A 20,586-nucleotide genomic window follows, 5' to 3' on the forward strand; every position below is an offset into this window, starting at 1 on the left:
CAGCTTAATAATCTCCAGTGATGATTCAACTCAATCCAGTAATGAACAACAGTGTGTTCAACTGCTAAGAGAACTTAGTATACCAAAGTCTGGGGTAAAAAAATCTCCCTTTGCAGCTTTTATATAAACTTATTACATATTTACATGTTAGATGCTTTCCATTAAAGGCAGTTATTTCTAGGAATACAATGCCTACACTGCCACTTGAAATGCAACTTGGATGGATTCTGAAAGCATAGAACAGAGGCAATGGCTTTCCTTAAATCCAGATTTGATCATCTGTCAGAATAAGGCTGTAATATTTGACAATTAAAATTAAAAAGAAATTAAAAGCAATGAGGGGGGCCTGGGTGGCTCAGTGAGTTAAGTGTCTGTCTTCGGCTCAGATCATGATCTCAGGGCCCTGAGATCAAGCCCCCAGGGCAGGCTTCTTGCCCAGTCCCTGCTCAGTGGGGAGTCTGCTTGTCCCTCCTCCTCTGTGCCCCCTCCCCACCCCGCTCATGAGGGCACATGCACTCTCTCAAATAAATAAAATCTTTTAAAAAAATAAAAACAAAGGCTGGGTCACTTGTTAACGGTCACTGGGTCAACTACCTCTCTTTGATTCCAGTTTCCTTACTTCAGAGGGCTGAAGCAGATCTCTCAGATCCTGCCGACAGGCCTTTAGATGCTTCCCACACACCCTGCCATGCGGGAGATGCTCTTTCAAAGTAATGAAGGAAAGCACTGGCCTACACAGTCCCTTCCACATCTGAGCTCCCTTGGTCTTTGGTGTAAAAATGACACAGGAAGCATAACTGTACTTGGCTTTAAGGTTGCAATTTTGGTAACTACAGGGGTGAGAAAGGATCAACAGACAGGAAGGGTAAGATAGGAAAGCCCAAAGAGGCATCTGCCTAGGGTCACCTCGCTACTGATAGGGCACTGCCTTCATTCCTGTGTGTTGTGGAAAATGTTCTGAGGAACGCGTCCCTCTTCTTACATACAATCCAATAGGAAAACTGTATTTGAAGGCTATAAAGAGAAGAAAATTTTAAAAAACTAGCATTTGTAGAACACCTACGGCCTGCCATTCTCTGAGCCAGGTGTTTGATCTAGTTTTCTATCTCCCAACATTCCAGGAGGTACCACTTAAATTTCTGGAATGGGAAAACTGAGGCTCGGAGATGTTGAGCGCCCAGCCTGACATTACCGCAGCGGCAGGTGGCCCAGCCTGACGTTACCGCAGCGGGAGGTGGCCCAGCCTGACGTTACCGCAGCGGGAGGTGGCCCCACTGGAACCTATCTGGCCTGATTCCAAGGCCTGTGCCTTGTTCCCTCCACCGGTTCAAACTGGGTGCCACAGACATGGTTCAGAGTTCTTAATTAATGATTTACATATTTTTAATTCCTTAAAATATAATAAAATAGAATGCTGTTACATATTAAATTTTAACACACTCAAGAAGACCAACATATAAGCCAGGTCATCTTGGCTTTTTGTTTTAATTTTTCGCAGACTTCGAAATAAAGTTTCTCCTCCATCTTCATGTGTATATTTAAATTCTTTCATTTTTTTAATCTAGTTTTTCTGTTCATAAAATTAGGCAAGCAAGTGCACTACTCCACCCCATGTGCCTGAGTGCAGAGTGTAATAAACAGAAAATCACAATGTTAATTCACAATATGACCCAGGACCTTGTCAGAGAAGCAGCACCCAACAAACACTTCAACCAATTATAAGAAATGTGAGCAACTGTAAGATAATGCTGGTGATTGACCTATGAAGCCAAATTAATTGAAAACATCCTGCCACTACAAAGCAGGTTAAAAAATTGGTAACATTTGTATCTACTTAGGATTTAGAATTTTCTCTTTTTTTCTTCTAATTTTATTTATCTGAGAGAGAGAGCGTGCACGCACAAGCAGGGGGAGGGGCAGAGGGAGAGGGAAAAGCAGGCTCTCAGCTCCATCCCAGGACCCCGAGATCATGACCTGAGCCTAAGGCAGACGCTTAACCACTGAGCCACCCAGGCTCCCCAGGATTTACAATATTCTTAATATTACCAAAACTAAGTAGAGAAACAAAGAGATGTTTAAACCAATGTAAGATTGCAAGGATCGTCCACATGTTTCAATTTTAATATTCTGCAGCACAGCTCATTTTTCTAACTAAATTTATTAGGAAATGTTATAATTTGAATCAATTAACTTATATTCATTCTGCTTTATTTACTGGGATTGTGCATAAGATTTGATTTGCAAAAAGGTTTCCACTAAGGGGAAAAAGCCTAAAAAACAATGTACTAAAGCATGATGCCTACCCAGTTGTTACCACGCAAGTGATAAGATAACAACAATTCAGACAGTAAAATAATAGTTTCAAGGTAGAGTTACGAGAGAAGACTCAACCTCGCAGTAAAGAGGTTAAGAGAGGCAAAATAATTCACAACTGACTCAGTATGAAAATAGTATCTATCATAACAGAGTAAAGACTATTGTTTTATATCGAGTTTGTACTATGATGTATTAAAAAATATTCTGATGAAAGTAAATGAGATCCAAGTTTCAAGGCTGTTGGAGGTACTAATAGTATTGTGAGGTGCTACCAAGCAGTAAGAGATATCATGTTATTGTTTCATTTTAGAAATTTAAAAACTTGTTCCATTAACCATATAGAAGAAGCAAATGTTTTGCAATAAAACTCTGAAAAGCAAGTATAGAGAATGGAAGCTCTGAAGTCAAAGTCTGCCTATGAATATGCCTCAGATTAAAGGAAAACCTTTATGAGACAAGCTGTTTTGAAGACTGAATGTCTATTAAGTATAGAACCCAAGATCTAACAATGATTAGAATTTAATATTTTTTCATCCAAATACAAATTTTTAAGATCAATTTTAAACACTCCTCTTTTTCATGTCCACCCTTTCCCCAAAAGCTAATTTAAAGGTATTTTAGCAGGAAAAAGTACTATTTAAACTCAATAAAAGACTATGCCATATGATCAGATAACCATTCATTTGCCTATGATCATGATTCTCAGTGCTTATGAATGTCCTGTGAAGCCATTAAAAAAAAGGAATGGAAATTAAACGTTAAAATTTAAAATATTCATATTTAAGCTCGGAGTTTTCCTTGTTTTTCTGCTATGGAAAGGGAAAAACAAAATGCATTAGATCTTACTTCGTGGCTGAACATGCTAATCATAATGTCTCTAGTGAAATACTCCCATCTTGTGGACTTCTCCGGTATTGCTAACAGAAGCTACTTGTAGCTTGGCTTTACAGGAGCATCTCCCCTTACCTTAGTGTTTCAATTATGAAGCATTCTTGTTTTTTATTCTCATATTTCAAGGAGTCTTAAAAATATTTTGATTTGAAATTCTGAAATCATAAACTTCTGTTGAAGAAAATAATTTCAGGTAAAAAACCTGATCTCTGAAAGTCTCTCTATAAAGATTCTACATACAGAGAGAACATACATATATGTGCGTACATATATATATATATATATGCTCTATACAGACTCTATATAAATATAGTTTGGTGGAGAATTTGAATTCTTCAATAATCAGAATGAGTTCTTTTTTAATATAAATGTGCATAATACTCTTACTGTATTATAAAATAAACTGTAAACCTTCATTATTTTTTGTTTCACATATTAAAACATATACTTTAGAGAAATTAATTTTTCTACTTCTGTGTTTTCAAATAATCTTAACTAATATACTTCAATTTTTCATGTTGGAATTAGAAACACACAACTTTGGAATATTTAAAATTCTTTATTCTACATTATCATAAAATTACTGGACATGGCATCATGAGTTCAAATGAGAAAATATTTTAAAAATCAATTTTATCCTATTTAAAGCAAAGTTACTGAAAAGCTACCTAAAAAAAATTACAGCCACTTAGTGCATATAAAAATGATATAAAGTTAAACAGACATACCAGCTGTTTAAGTGCCAAATATCACAACTGATTTTAAGCATTCCCTACAAAACCTACTGCAGTTACCAGACACAATTAGAACTGAATAAAGCACTTATTTGGGGTTTTACATAAGTTGGTAAGAAGTTTGCATTTTTCTAATAGAAAAGATATTCAATCTGGAAAAAATTCTATCTGCCCATTGATACATAATAACATTCCCATTGACTATAATATATAATTCTAAATATTTATTTGAAAAAATAGAATATATCTGGAAATAATAAAATTAGTATAGTTATGTATTTCTAATGTCTCAGACCTACTGCCCCACTGTGTAGTGACAGACCATCTCTCCTGGCTTCCAGAAATAGGCCTGGGGAAGGTCCAATAGTTACAGCTGTGTGATCTTAGGTAACTGCCACTCTGCCTCCCAGACTTAATATTAAATAAAATAATCTATGTAAAGTGCTTAATCCAATATATCCAACATATATTGAAGGCTCAACTAATACTAACTAGTACTTTTATTAGCATGTACCCAGGACATAACAGACTCTATAAATATTTGCTTAATGAATGAGCCCAATGAAAATGTTTAGCATGAAAAAATGGAGTCCAGCTAATTTATAAGGCCTTTTTATTTTATTTTTTTTTAAGATTTTATTTATTTATTTGACAGACAGAGACACAGCGAGAGAGGGAACACAAGCAGGGGGAGTGGGAGAAGGAGAAGCAGGCTTCCGGCAGAGCGGGGAGCCCGATGTGGTGCTCGATCCCAGGACTCTGGGATCATGACCTGAGCCGAAGGCAGATGCCTAACGCCTGAGCCACCCAGGCGCCCCTATAAGGCCTTTTTAAACAATACTGTCAACAGCCTGTAAGTAGGACCTGAAGTGGGAGGGATCTGTCTAAAAGTGTGCCAATATCAAAAACTGACAAGGCAAGAAACAACAAATGTTGGAGAGGTTGTGGAGAAAGAGGAACCCTCTTACACTATTGGTGGGAATGCAAGTTCGTACAGCCACTTTGGAAAACAGTGTGGACATGCCTCAAAAAATTAAAAACAGAGCTACCCTATGACCCAGCAACTGCACTACTGTATTTACCCCAAAGACACAGATGTAGTGAAAAGAAGTAGCAGCAATGTCCGCAATAGCCAAACTGTGGGAAGAGCCAAGATGCCCTTCAACAGATGAATGTAAAGAAGATGTGGTCCATATATTCGATGGAATATTACTCAGCCATCAGAAAGGATGAATACCCAACTTTTATATCAACATGGATGGGACTGGAGGAGACGATGCTAAGTGAAATAAGTCAGCAGAGAAAGTCAATTATCAGTATGGTTTCACTTATTTGTGGAACATAAGGAACAGCATGGAGGACATTAGGAGAAGGAAGGGAAAAATGAAGGGGGGAAATCGGAGGGAAAGATGAACCATGAGAGACGATGGACTCTGAGAAACAAACTGAGGGTTCTAGAGGGGAGGGGGGGTGGGAGGATGGGTTAGCCTGGTGATGGGTATTAAAGAGGGCACGTTCTGCGTGGAGCACTGGGTGTTATGCACAATGAATCATGGAACACTACATCAAAAACGAATGATGTACTGTATGGTGACACAACATAACAAAACAAAACAAAATAAAAGTGTGCGAATATGAAGCAATTCCAAACCACGGCATTCATAAAAGGATTATAAATGCAAGGAACCTTAGAAATGTGGCTGAACTCAAGAGTTCAGGGAAATGTCTATGAAAACATTGCTTTGATTTTAGTATCACCCAACAAAAGGTGAAAACTAGTAGGTGTTAACTGAAATGGTATTCACCATTCAATTGTGTGTACTGAGAACTTACTAAGTGCCTGACCCAGGGATATACTGGTATAATAACAAGGAAACATTTACCCACATTTAGAACCAAAGAACAAGTATCTGTATGAATAGTATTCTCAAGATAAAACGTGGCTTCTCATTCACCACCCTCCCCCAATCCATGCTTTCCTCAATCCAAATGTCATATTTCTTTACTGTTTCAGAAATAATCACTACTGCCTACTCTATACCAAAAATGTCTAGAAGCGAGGAATTCAGCAAGGTTTAAGGAAGTTACAGTCCATGGAGTTAATAGTCTAGTTCAGGAAACAAGTATTAAAGAAAGAGCAATGAGAATATTTAAAGAAGGGTAACTATGATAAGCACTATGAAGGAAAATACCAGCACATAATGAACATATCTAGTAAAATCTTGGAGAATGGGGTATGCCTGGTCACAAAACGCTTCTTGAGGTTGTGGTATTTAAGATGTGAATGAGATGGTGGGGGGGAGGATGGGGGCCACAGAAAAGTGCAGGTGGAAAGGTGAAAAGCAAGAGGGAGAAAAAGAAAAAAAAAAGCAAGAGGGAGAAGGCACGAGAATGGGCTGGAGAGCCAGGCTAGGACTGTTTAGAACTCCAGGTAAACCTGATTCCTCTATATCAAATTTTGACCAATTATTTCTCTTTATCCTTAGAGCCCAAGTTGACATACAATGACCATCATTTCCATCTTAGAGTACTCATAAATCAAATTCAGTATTACTCTACAACCAACCCATTAGTTGCTCTCTAACACCTATCAGTTAATGCAATGGAAACCACCTTTCATTCACTCTCAACCAAGGGTTTAAATGTGAGGATTAGGGGACAAGCCATGCAGCTGGCAAGTCTAAGGGAAAGAAGGCTATTTAAAAAATGATTCAAAAAGTAGGCTTCTAAATCCAACATTTTACTAGAAAATAAAGAATAAAATGAACTTAAGAAACAAACTATTACAACAAGAAAGATATACATGGAAATTAGTCATTTAAATTACTGGAGATGTTTAGAATAACTAGTTTTCTTTAGTACACTGCAACAAGACTATAGAGGATATTGTTCATTTCTTAGCTTTTTCACACTCATCTCTATGAGCCATTCTCTATCACTCATTTCATCTTTACTGTGGGATCCCCACCTACTTTCTGCACAACTTTTCATTTACCCGTTTTCCCACCAAGATTCACTCTTACCCCTTTACCAGCACAGGATTCTCAAAATATGCTGCCTTATGTTAACAAAATTCCCTAACTCCAGCCAAGTTACAGTGATGCAACCAAATACTAGGCACCTTAAAGCATACAGGGTATGGATACAATTTTTTCAAGACCTTGCAACAGATCTCCTTTTTACTCAGTATAAAAAGCCAAAACCCTTCAATGACCCTCCATGTCCCATACTCCCCTGACCTCCCTGACCTCATCTCCTACCTCCTCCCCTTTACTGAGTCCTCTCTAGCCACATCAAATCTCTTGTGGTTGCTATTACTGGTACACCCCGGTATTCTCTGGTCTGAGGACCTTTGTCCGTACTGTTGCCTCCACCGAGACATGTCTTCCCTAGACATCTGCTCGGCTAATTCTCTCACTTCCTTCAAGTCTTTGCTCAACTTTTCCCTTCTCAACAAGAACTACCCTGAATACAGTATTTATATTATATGTATTAAGGGAAAGTGTGTTTTAAGAAAAAAGATGGAAACAATAATTATATATAAGACAGCGATTTAATAAATGTTGAATGGTGACACCACCAACACATACTGAGAAGTCACATCATATCAAAAAGATAGAATTTCATTAAGATTCTAAACTACATATAAAAAGCACCAAAACAACATGCATAAAACAGTATTTGGCATAAGTATTTCTATCTAAATTAGGAGAAATATTTAGTACAAAGGATGTACTTTGTACTACAAAGGAGATGAGACAACTTCTTCACAAATCTAAACTAACTAGTCCAGCTTTTCATGCTATTGAAATTCATAACTTAAATCCACATGCAACAGAAATAAACCTGTTCATAATCTGGGTCACATGATGGGCGTAGGGGCAACAAATAATTGCCCAGAACATGAAGGAAAGAGGAAGGAGGTCAGTCAGAGCTAAGGGAGACATGAGATAACTAGAAATGAGCAAATTAAACTTAGGAAAATTTTGGCTGAATATCAAGTAAGAACATCATAAGATATGAGGTTTTATTATGAAAAATGTCAAGTACAGAAATACCACTACTTGAAAAATTTAAAGATACTGAATTGAGCATAAATGTTATAAGTCAGATGTCTATAGTGCCTATTCAGCAAACAGCTATTTCAGTGAAGTGGAACATGGTTATCATTCTAAGGCTCTCCCAAAACTTACTCAATTGTTTATAAGTATGGCACTATCCTTATCACAAAACTATTCTGACCATATCATCCTGAATAAATGACTGCTTGAGCAATGTCAAAACAGAAATTTAAAACATTATCTTCATGAAAACTACTTAAATTCAGCTTTTAAAAGCCTCTATCGTTGTTTAAAATGCTTACTGAAAAATACCAGAAATAAAGTTTTATATTAAAATATTTCAATGGTTGTCTAAAACGTCGTAATAAAAAGTAGACAGAAAATCTTTATCTATAGTTTTTATTTTACTCCCTTTCTTCTTACTAAATGTATGTTAACAAAAAAAAACCCTCAAATGATCTAGACAAAAGCTTTTAGCTCAACACATAATTGCAAGAAAATTACAATAATTGTACCAATTAAAATAATCTTGAATGAACAGTATGTCATCTTAATGTTCCGATGGTTTTTAGAGGGATCTACTTAATTAGCTGAAATTGCTTTCCAGTGTTAGTATCAAATGTCATTTGTTAAAAGTTGAACAATTTAGAAAATAATTTAACAAAGCAATTTTACCAAACACCAAGAACCAACATTTTCTTTTTCAGCTGAATAAAGCAAGCAGATGTGTCATCAAGTTGCTATAAAAATAAATGAGGCTTTTTATGGATTAAAAAATAAATTTTACTACTAGCGTTAAAAATACTATTTTCTGATTGTTTTTATCAAATCAGATTTCTTTAATAAAATAAATGAATATCAATTATATACTGCTGCTTTTGTCTGCTGTAAATAAAACTTTTTATTATTCAAATGACAAGCAATGGAATCAAAGAACACAACTATGATTAACTAGAAAGAGTCATCTAAATTATTCTAACATATTCCAATATATGTTCTTTCAATATGCTGATCAAATTGTCTTCACATAGTTTTTTATTGCAAATCATCTTACATTCAATTATTAAGTCAATCCCTTAAGGAATTCTTGAAGATTCTTACTACATTGTCTTTTTCTCTCTTCCTTAGACTAGCTATAAAATATTCTTTGTTAAGTATTTGTAGGCATATAAATCATGCTTCTTTCTTAAAAAAAAAAAAATATCTAGGGGCACCTGGGTGGCTCAGTGACTTAAGTGTCTGCCTTTGGCTCAGGTCATGATCCCATACTGGGATGGAGGCCTGCACAGGGCTTCCTGCTTGGCAGGGAGTCTGATTCTCCCTCTGCCCTTTACCCTGTTTATGCTCTCTCTCGTTCTCTCTCTCTCAAATAAATAAATAAAATCTTTTAAAAAAATCTAAAAATCCCCCTGAATCCAACCCATTAATGGATGTCAGGCCCAGCAAGTTCTAAAGTCTAAAATAATGGATTAATTTAATGGCAAAACAAAGTTCTGATTATCTCATATCTCCAATATAGAATATTCTATATTTACTTGAACAAAATATCAAAATATTCCCCCTACAAAACTTCACTCCAAGTTATTTTTATTAATATGATGAAAAAATACCCCATCAAAAACATTTCTTTGGCAACTGTTCTATTTCATAAACAAGATGAAAAAATTACTACTGTCTTTAAGCTATAGGTGATGTATTCTCTTTTGTAAGATACATTTTAATTCATAAAAATGTAAATTTTTGAACATTTCCTTGAGCATTAGAAAGTCATACAGTTTGACAGTCAAGCAATTTTCTATCAGCAAAGAACAGTAGTTTCAGCCTGAGAAGTGTTTTACCATTCAGAAAGCAATGTTTCAGCCTGAGGCTGATGAAACTTGTTAAATGGCTAATTGTTTGAGCTATCACATTTTTACTTTCCTCTGATTGTTTCAAGTGTGTATGTTTTACCTTCAGTCTGAATGTAAGTTCCTCAACACTCAAGCACTTAGGGACAAAAGATATGTTGTATGAAAGTTACCCTCTAATGGTTTAGAAAAAAGGGTGTGTGTGTGTAGAAAACCAGTCAGCACAGGAGACAGTATGAAACTAATGATATAGCAATTGAGACAGAACCTTAACTTCAGATAAACTGCATAAAGGGCACATGGGGTTCTCTGTACTGTTCTTGTTCTTGCAAATTTTCTAAGTTTGAAAGTATTTTCAAATGGAAAACAATTTTATTTAAAAACATGTAAGTTCCTCAAGGACATAACATACTTGTCATATTTGTCCCTCTATGCACCCCACCTCCTGGGCCAGCCCTGCAACAGTGAAAAGCATAAAGGACAACCATATAAGCCTTGGCTCATAGTAAAAACTCATGTTGAGTGAAGAAAATTGACTAGAATAGATAAACAAAAATCAAGGGAAGCTATGAGTCTCTATCCCCTATTCATATTGGTTTCTTGAAGAAAAGAAGAGGCAAGATTTTAGGAAAATATGTTCAAATGATATAGTATCTAAAATGAGATCAAATTACTCCTCATCCTTTTGTATCCTTGTCTTCCTGCCACTATCCCAGCAAAGATTAAATAGGAAACTCCAAAGCTAGTACTTTCTAATTCAAAGTACTACCCAACAATAAGTTAAAAGCTCTGTTTCACACAAACATGCTCAGCATCTTCTATATAATTTAACAACGTGCGGGAATAAGAAATTCTCTGCAAAGAAATGGGATACTATGGACTTCTTAAAGTCTATGTGGTTTCACCTGGATAATTTACTAACCCAAGAGCTGCAGATTCTAATCATGCTTGACCTCCTTGATGGACTGTCCACCTTATTTTCTTCCTGTAGGGTCTGAAGTGGATAACTTGACTTCCTGGTGATTTGTAGATTTCAGTTCTTAACACACTAATGAGCACTGCCCCTTCTGCATCCATTTGCTTCATACTTTTTAGAGGTACTGCTACTGACATTAGAATCAATCAACCAACCAATCAAGTGTGGTTTGTGATTCACCCTGCCACCATGAAACAAAACACTAGGTTTTTGTGTGTTTTTTTTAAGCTTTCAGTACAGCTATGTTTATATACATAATGATTCTCAACTACATGCATGTAAAGGTTACTAAAATCATATGCGTTTACTAAGAAGTACAGTTCTTGGATGCATTTAGCTTAAACTATGTCCTTAAGTAAAAATGTTAGCAAAGCAACAAATAATTATTATTCAATATTCGCATCTCCTTTCTCCCAAGGGAAAAATACTAGTTCCCCAAAATATCTATTTATTTATTCATTTACTCTATCCTACAATATGCTCAAAAGGATTTCAAAGGTATAATCGCAATACTATCACCAACAACAAGCTCAAGATTTCTTTGCAGTTAATTCTGTCCTCAGGATATATTCTACTAAGAATAAAGAGTCAGAGTACTAAGTTCAAAGGTGATTGAATGAATTATTTTCTCTGTGTGGTTATGTTATCAATTTTATATACAGTTAGGATCATTTCTTCCTGTTTTTATATGATACTAGGATTTGCTTTTTCCATCCTCTTTATTTTGGAATATGACTGAGAGTCCAACCACATGAAAATGGACAGAAATGTCTCATCTCCCATCTCTGCATCCACGACAGGCAAGCATTTTCACCAGATTCTGGTTTACCCTTCCTAGAAGTTTGTTTTCTATTTTGACCAAAAAAAAAAAAAAAAACCTATTTATATATAAATGTTCTATTCCTCCTTCTTTCTTATACAAGCACTATCATGCTGTACACTCGTTCATACTTTGCTATTTTTACTTAATATATCCTGGAAATTCCTCCATATCAATCACAGAGTTTTTTTCTCATTCTTTTCTACAGTTATAAAATATTAGCGTAGATATGCTAAAATCTATTCAACCAATGTTCCTATACACGTATGCTTAAGTTGCATCGTTTTGTATTTGTGGAAGTGTATATTCAGAGTAAATTTCTACAAGTGGGATCGCTGGACTGAAAGTAAATATACATGTACTTGTTCACTACTGTATCTCCAGCATCCAGCAGCAGGACCACAAATAATAACCACTTAATACATTTTTATTGGATTGAACTGAAATATGAATTTTTTTGAGGACTTTAAAAACCTTGTATTCATTTTCACAACTCTCCTGCTTCTGTCTCCTGGGGACCCAGACTTTGACCACTTCCCACCTTCTTCACAGAACATACAGAGAGGGCCTAGTGCCTGGGGGCTTCAAGCACACAGCCCTTGAAATGCAAAAAGTTGATTAGTGTTTCTGTAATCTTGAGATACAGTGTACTTCTAAGCAATATACTCAACTAAAGGAAGGTAAAGAGCCTGACCTGAGTCCTCTTCTGTACCAAAACCACAGATTGACATGGGCTATATTTACTCTGTTAAAAGCCCGGGGAAGGGGGGGGGCAGGGAGGAAAACTGAAAAACGTAATAACTAATAGGTTATCTTAAATAGAGAAAGCTGATGTTTTTACAAAGGCAAAGAAAAATTGTAAAAAAAAATAATATAGCAATGTCTGCTTAATAGGTTAGTTGTCATTGGAGTAAATAAGACAATTTATATTAAACATCTTGTATCTTAAATAGAGTATTACTATCTTATAATATTCTAGAAAGAAATGGAGAACACAGAATTGTAAAAACTCCAGACATTTCATTTTCATCATAAACGTTCACTGTCTTAAGTATTCCAGACAAGGCTACAGCTGAAGAAAATTTAGATGACACTACCATGCTGTGAGGTAGTGTCTCACTGTAGAGGCACCCTCTGCCCATGGACTCTGGAGCAGGTACCCAGCTCTAGCACTCAGTGGCTGTGAGACATCAGGACGTGACTCACCTTCTCTGGGCTTCAGTTTTCTCATGTGTAAAATAAGAATAATAACACTTACTGCTTCATAGACTGTGAGAATAAAAGGTGTTAAAACAGAGTGTTTAGAACAGTGACAGGCACCTAAGTAGTTTACAGACTCTGAGAGACCTGGATGGGAAGAGCTCTACTACTCAACAGCTAAGTGACTTTGGGAAGTGATCTAAGCTTTCTGAACCACAATCTTCCTTGTTAGTAACATGGAACTGTTCTAACCGCCGAGCTTTCTAAAGCTTCAAGAGAACCAAGGCACCTGGCGGACCCTGGTGCTTGAGGAAGAAAGGCTGGAGATACACATGCCAAAAGGAGAAAACGCTAATGATGAGCAACCCCTCCTCCTTAAATGAGGACACAAGGAGCTCTCCTGTTGCCATGGTTTCAAATTTCTTGAAACAATGTATTACTCTAAGAACAATACCAGTTCAGACAGACTCTAAGAATCCTGTTTATAGTTCCTAAATGAAGGCTTAGTTTTTTTCTCAGACATATTTTTATTTACACACAAATAATAATTTCTCAAGGATGAGGTGAAGTGCCAAAGGACTACCTGTCCATGCTAATTAGCACTTTGTGTAAAAACTATACCATGTGAAAAATAAAACCTATTATATTGGTATGAATTATAATTAAGTTAAAACATTTAAAAAGTTAAATTTTAACTGTTTAATAATAACTACGTTCATCTAGCAAACATTCATAACTATGCAACACGTGTTATGATGTAAAACTTATTCATGAAATAAAACTATTTTTCTACACAACCAAGAGAAAAATCAATTGTGTATCTTATAAGAAAAAAGATTTCTTTCTTTTGTTTTTTTTTTTAAAGATTTTATTTATTTATTTGACAGAGAGACAGCGAGAGAGGGAACACAAGCAGGGGAAGTGGGAGAGGGAGAAGCAGGCCTCCTGCAGAGCAGGAAGCCCGATGCAGGGCTCGATCCCAGGACCCTGAGATCATGACCTGAGCCGAAGGCAGACGCTTAACGACTGAGCCACCCAGGCGCCCCGAAAAAAGATGATTTCTAAAATATCAAAGAGCAGACGGAATTCAGGGCCACGTCGCTACAGCATGCGGTACTTATGCATCAATGCTGTCTACTGGGGCACCTACTTGACACGGCACACAGTTTAAACAGCTTTAGTATAAATTAAAAGCAAAATCAAGAAGAGTTCATATCTGTAGACTATTACTACACCATTCTCTATAATTCTAAAGCCTAGGACTAAATAAAATACATACATGAAAAATGGGGAGGGGCGCCTGGGTGATCCAGTTGGTTAAGTGACCAACTCTTGATTTCAGCTCAGGTCATGATCTCAGGGTCGTGAGATCTATCCCCGCACTGGGCTCCGTGCTCAGCATGGAATCTGCTTGACATTTCTCCCCCTCTCCCCCCACACTACCCCTCCCCCACCCTCTTTTTTTCTCTCTCTCTCTAAATAAAATCTTTAAAAAATATGGGGCTTGAAAAATAAGGAAAACTGTATGCTAACAGTACTTTAAGAAAAAATTTTTGCAATCTTAAAAGTTTTAATATATGAACTATACACTAAATGCTTTGTTAGTTAGTATTTCATTTATATGTTACAATAATTGTTTCAGTTATACCGAGTTTTACAAAACTGTATAATTTCTTGGTACTATCTTTTTTCTAAGAGATGTTTATTTAGAGCAGCAATTAAACACTTTGAAGGTATTAACTATTCTGGCAAACAAAAAGGATTATAATTTCATTTGTGAATTTGATAAATTGTCAACTCTTAAAACTTTACATACTTGACATTTCGCTGAACCTTAACTGCGTATCTTTTGAGAAAAAATTTAATTAATTTCTTATCAGAAGAAAAAATCTTAAAAGTACTTCGAATGACTGACCTTAAAGGAACAATAAATTCCTTTATTGCTTGATGCAAAGAATGTTTTCCAGCTTATATTCAGTTTCAAAAGTCCTCCAGATAACAAAACTGAAAATATCTGTACTAAATGATTTAAAAAATTTAACCTCCTTGGGGCGCCTGGGTGGCTCAGATAGTTAAGCATCTGCCTTCGGCTCAGATCATGATCCCAGGGTCCTGGGATCAAGCCCCACATCAGGCTGCTGGCTTGGCAGGGAGCCTCTTCTTCCCCTGCTCATGCTCTCTCTCTCTCTCTCTCTCTCTCTCTCTCTCTGTATCTCTGTGTCTCAAATGAATAAATAAATAAATAAAATTTAACCTTAATATTCTAAGGAAAGACAGAATAAAAAATAAGATGGAAAAAATAATAACATTTCAAGATTTGCATTTTGTATGTATAAATACACAAAACTAAAAGGACTATTAATTAAACTTTTTTTACCATGTAAGTTACCCTGAAAAGGGAAGACTATATCCAACTAAAGAGGTAAATCCTACATGAGACATTTACCTGTGCTAATACAACTCCAAATTATAATGGAATTAATGAGAATGGTTAGTTGAATACAGAAGTATACATTTCATGCATATTATTTTGTATTCATTTTGCTTTATATGCATTAACTTTTTTCTCAAAAGTCAACTCAATCTAAGATAAAGTTAAATATCAAGAGGTCAGACAAAGTACCTTTCATAGATGGTTTTTAATGTCATTTGATCTGGAATACCTTCAGTCTCTTCCAAATATAATATGAGCCATGAAGTTCGGTATGGCCACTGCTCAGTAAGGTTGATCCAGCTAGCAAGCCTGTCCCAGTTGAAACTAATCTGATTGGCTCTCAGTAATCGTCCTTTAAAAAATATAAAAACATTTTAAAATTAATAGATGTGTAATATTATATTAAGCAAAACATTTAGCATATTGATAAATAATTTAAATATTTAAAAGTTGCAATTTAATTTACACTACAAATTCAAACCTACTATTTATATGGCTTCTATAATCCAAAGAGCTGTACTGGAAAAATGCTAGGGATTAAACACAATTCTGTTTAAGTCTAAAGTAATTTTTTTGTGTCATTTGCTACTAGTGTTACATACTGCCATGTACATGCCAGCAAAAATCTTTCAGAATTATGTGTCAGCCAGTCTCAACACTGCCCACAATCAGACAGCAGAACATCAATGCACCCATGATGGACCCCATCCTCTAAAGTACCATTCTAAGTTGATAAGGAAATGATATAGTGCATTAGAAGGTGGTCACTTCTATGAAGTAAATTAATAAAGCAAGGAATGTTGAAGAAGGAAGTGTAATTTTATATAAGGTAACAAAGGAAGGTCCCATTGAAAAGCTGACATTTAAGTGAAGACTTAAAAGGAGATGAGAAAGCCCATTATGCATCTCTCCAAAGAAAGATCATTACATGGCAGGAACGTGCTTGGCATTTTCAGGGAACAGCAAAGAGGTCAGTAAGGGATGGAAGAGGAGAGTAGAAGATGAGGTCAGAGGTAGGGAAAGAGGTAAAGAGAGAGACATCACGTCAAAAAGGGCCTTGTAAGAAACTGTAAGGACTTAAGATTTTTATCTTCAGCAAAATGGGAAGATAATAGAGTTCTGAGCAGAGAAATAACATGATTGGCGTCTATTTCAAAAGGTCACTGTAGCTGCCACATGGAGACTAGACCAGAGGAAAAGTAGGAGCAGGGAGATGTCAGGCTACTGCTATAATTAATACAGATGAGACATAATGATACAAAGGATAAGGGTAGTATGTTACAAATCATGAAAAATAGTTAGATTCTGGATATAGTCTAAACATAGAACTAAAGAATGCACTACAGATTGGAGGCAGTATATGAAAAAAAGACACCAATGTTTTTTTGCCCAAGGAACTGGGAAAAGAATTGGATTAACTGAGATGGGAGACTATAAGTGGATTAAGTTTGGAGCAGAGGATCAGAAGTTCAGTTTTGGACCTGGTATGTATCAGACATATATTAAACACCACTAAATATCAAGTAGGCAACTGGAGAGCAACAAGGTTGAAGATATACATTTGAGAATCTTTTGCATGTAGATGGTATGCAACCCTTTGGGACTAAATGAGATCACCAAAGGAGCTGGTTCAGATTGAAAAGGAAAGAAACAATGACTGCACCAGGGGCACTCTGACACTAAATGGTAAGAGTAGATGAGGTTTTTATGGTACTTATCATTACATGACTTTATATGTTTCTGTCTTTACCAATAGGGCAAGAACTTTATCTTGTTTACTGCTTATCTCCACAATACCCAGACTGATAATCTGGCATATCTAGACAGTCACCATATATTTGTTAAATGCATACAAAGATATTGATAATATGCTAGAACATTTCCACTGTAGAACATAATCAATTTAATAAAGTTTGAGACCTCACTTAAAGGGATTTAAGTAGCAAAAATATTGTACATATATTAGATACAACTTCACTTGCAATTTAGTTCATAGCATGTACCCCAACCTTAGTCTAAAAGCAAATTCCAGCGTAACTATCGTAACAGTGTTAACACTAGTCAATATTACAAAGTACCATTCAATATGATGCAAAGAAACATACACTTATATACTAAATTTATATTTATATGTATTTGTATTTATATGTAAGCATTAACATGGTGAAGAGCTGAATTCTATGCTTGGAATTCCGTCACAGGGCAATAATCTTCAATTTTATTGTCAATATTTTTATTTAAAATATCATTTGAAAACTAAAACGATAGCAGCATATAAAATTTGAATTTCAACATTGTTTTAAAGATTTTATTTATTTATTTGAGAGGGAGAGAGAGTGTGCGTAAGAGCACAAGAGCAGGGTGAGGGAGATGCAGACTCCCCACCAAGCAGGGAGCCCGATGCGGGGCTTGATCTCCAGACTCTGGGATCATGACCTGATCCGAAGGCAGACGCCTAACCGACTGAGCCACTCAGGCGCCCCCAAATTTCAACATTTTAAATTATAAGTTAATTAAGACATCCATGTTCTTGGATTGGAATATTCTATTGACATTTTTACCCAAGTCATCTATAGATTCAATGAAATCTGTCAAAATTCCCAATGACGTTTTTTGCAGAAATAGAAAAACCCATCCTAAAATTCATATGGAATCTCATGTGACACTGAATAGCCAAAAGAATCCTGAAAAAGAAGAACAAAACTGGAGGACTCACACTTCCTTACTTCAAAACTGACTACAAAGCTACAGTAATCAAAACAGTATAGACTGGCATAAACATAGGCATATAGATCAACAGAACAGAGAGCTGAAATAAAGCCTCATGTGTATGGTCAAATGATTTTGACAAGGGTGCCAAGACCATTAGATGGGGAAAGGACAGTCTTTTCAATAAATGGTGCTGGGGAAACTGGAGATCCACATGCTAAAGAATGAAGTTGAACCCCTACCTAACACCATATATAAAAATTAACTCAAAATGGATCAAGTTACCTAAATGTAACTTAAAACAATAAAACACTTAGAAGAAAACATAGGATAAAAATTTCTCAACATTGGATTTGGCAGTACTTTCTTGAATATGACACCAAAGCCACACAAACAACAACAAAAAACAAACTGAACTTCAAGAAAATTTTAAAATTTTGTACACCACAACGCACTATCCACAAAGTAAAAATGCAACTCACAGAATGAGGGAAAATATCTGCAAATCATTTATCTGATAAGGGATTAATATCCACAATATACAGAGAACTTCTAAAACACAACAATAAAAAACCCAAACAACCCAATCCAAAAATGGACAAAGGACTTGAATAAACATTTCTCCAAAGAAGATATAGGAATGGCAATAAGCATATAAAAAGATGCTCAACATCACTATCATTAGGGAAATGCAAATCCAATCTTCAATGAGATACTACCTCTCACCTATTAGGATGGCTACTCTCAAAAAAAAAAAAGAAAAAGAAAAAAGTGTTGGCGAGGATGTAGAGAAATTGGAACCTTTGTGCATTGTTGGTGGGAATGTAAAATGGTACAGCCACGGAAAACAGAATTAGGTTCCTCAAAAAATTAAAAATAGAAATACCATGTGACCCAGCAATTCCATTTCTGAGTATATATCCAAAAGAACTGAAAGTATGGTCTTGGAAAATATTAAGATACACTCATGTTCATACCATCATTATTCACAATAGCTAAAACACTGAAGCAACCCACATGTCCATCAACAGATGAATGGATAAGCCAAAATGTGGTATATACATAATGGAATAGTATTCATTCTTTAAAAGAAAGGAAATTCTACATGCTACAACATGGTGAACCTTGAAGACATTATGTTAAGTGAAATAAACCAGTCACAAAAAGATAAATACTATATGATTCCACTTTTATGAGGTACTTAGTGTAGTAATATTCTGTAGAAACAGGAAGTAGAATAGTGGTTGCAAGGTGCTGAGGAAGGGGAGAAGGGGGAGTAATTATATAACAGGTACAGAGTTTCAGTTTTACAAGATGGAAAGAATTATGGGGATGGATGTTGGTGATGGGTGCACAACAGTGTGAATGCATTTAATACTATCAAACTATACCCTTCAATACGGTTAAGATAGTAAATTTTGTTATGTGTTATTTATTTAACCCAATAAAAAAGAAAAAATCTATCATCTAAAAACTAAAAGTGTACAAAATCTGAATGCCAACATTTTAAATTATAAGTTAATTATACTCAGTCATACAAATTAGCATAAAATTATCTTTATATAAAGAGAAAAATTAAACCTGAGGTGAAATAAAAGATTTTTTAAATCACCAAGTTTTAAAAATAACAGTGTACAACTGATGGTTGATTTTCATTGTCAAAACTAATATAGGTTTTATTAGATACACTTAAGGCAAATAAAAGTGGTATACAGCAGTATAAACATATGAACACAGTACATCCTTTTGTTTCTGAAAGTGAATTGCTTTGCTAATGTGTTCAAGTTTATTACCTACCACAAGATAGTAAGAAACAAAAGTTACCTGTCACAGAAACAATATTAAGTAATCTTCTCATGGTCTGAGGACTTATGTCACTGAACCAGTCCTCGGTAACCAGCAGTTTTGTAAGATCAAAGGACATCTGCCGAGTAATGGTCCGCTGCATCTGCCTTCTTCGGTAAGTATCCTGAAGGAGTTTAAGAACAATGAGAATGAACTAATACTCCCAAGTCTGAGAACTTAAGGCTTTTTGAGAAATTAATATATGTTTATGATGACAACAAAAATAATCTAAAATTTTAGTCAAAGAGGAAGATTATATACTAATAAGTCATTATTATTATTATTCCCTGAGGCAGAATCTTTACAGAACAGTTATAAAGTAATATTAGCAGCAACTGCATCAAATGGTGTGATTTAACTTCAGATGTATTTTGATTTATAGTCGTACAATTAGAGAAAGCTAAATGCCTTTAAGATTATAAATAAACAGAATTATGTAAAGAGAATTCAAGTCAAACTCTTATAGGAGTTCCAATTTCATAGGGACCCTGAAATAATAAAACAAATAAATTCTTGTCTAGTTGTAAGAATTCAGCATCTTGATGTTTAGGTTATTTTTAAATGTGTGACAACTACCCTCGCATATGTATAAGAATTAAAGGTGCTCCTGAGATTAAGAATTCCTTCATTCTTAATCTCAGGAAACAAACTGAGGGTTGCTGGAGTGGTGGGGGAGTAGGAGGGATGGGGTGGCTGGGTGACAGACACTGGGGAGGGTATGTGCTATGGTGAGCACTGTGAGTTGTGCAAGAC

The 20,586-nt window shown here is 35.5% G+C and overlaps 1 protein-coding gene across 6 annotated transcripts in view; it reads right to left on the reverse strand.

Annotated features, from left to right (window-relative positions):
* Positions 1–20,586, reverse strand: part of KIDINS220 (kinase D interacting substrate 220) — a 102,990-nt gene that overhangs the window by 33,384 nt on the left and 49,020 nt on the right. For all 6 annotated transcript variants that reach the window (XM_025867711.2, XM_073896966.1, XM_025867708.2 and 3 more), the window contains 2 exons: positions 19,813–19,957; positions 15,469–15,631 (listed from right to left, as the gene is read on the reverse strand). In XM_025867711.2, coding sequence (XP_025723496.1) covers positions 15,469–15,631; positions 19,813–19,957 — 308 coding nt within the window. The remainder of the gene's footprint in view (positions 1–15,468; positions 15,632–19,812; positions 19,958–20,586) is intronic.

Source organism: Callorhinus ursinus, unplaced genomic scaffold (genome assembly GCF_003265705.2).
Source record: "Callorhinus ursinus isolate GAN/ISIS: 27379988/994484 unplaced genomic scaffold, GSC_fseal_2.0 scaffold10, whole genome shotgun sequence".
In the NCBI taxonomy this organism is placed as follows: Eukaryota; Metazoa; Chordata; class Mammalia; order Carnivora; family Otariidae; genus Callorhinus; species Callorhinus ursinus.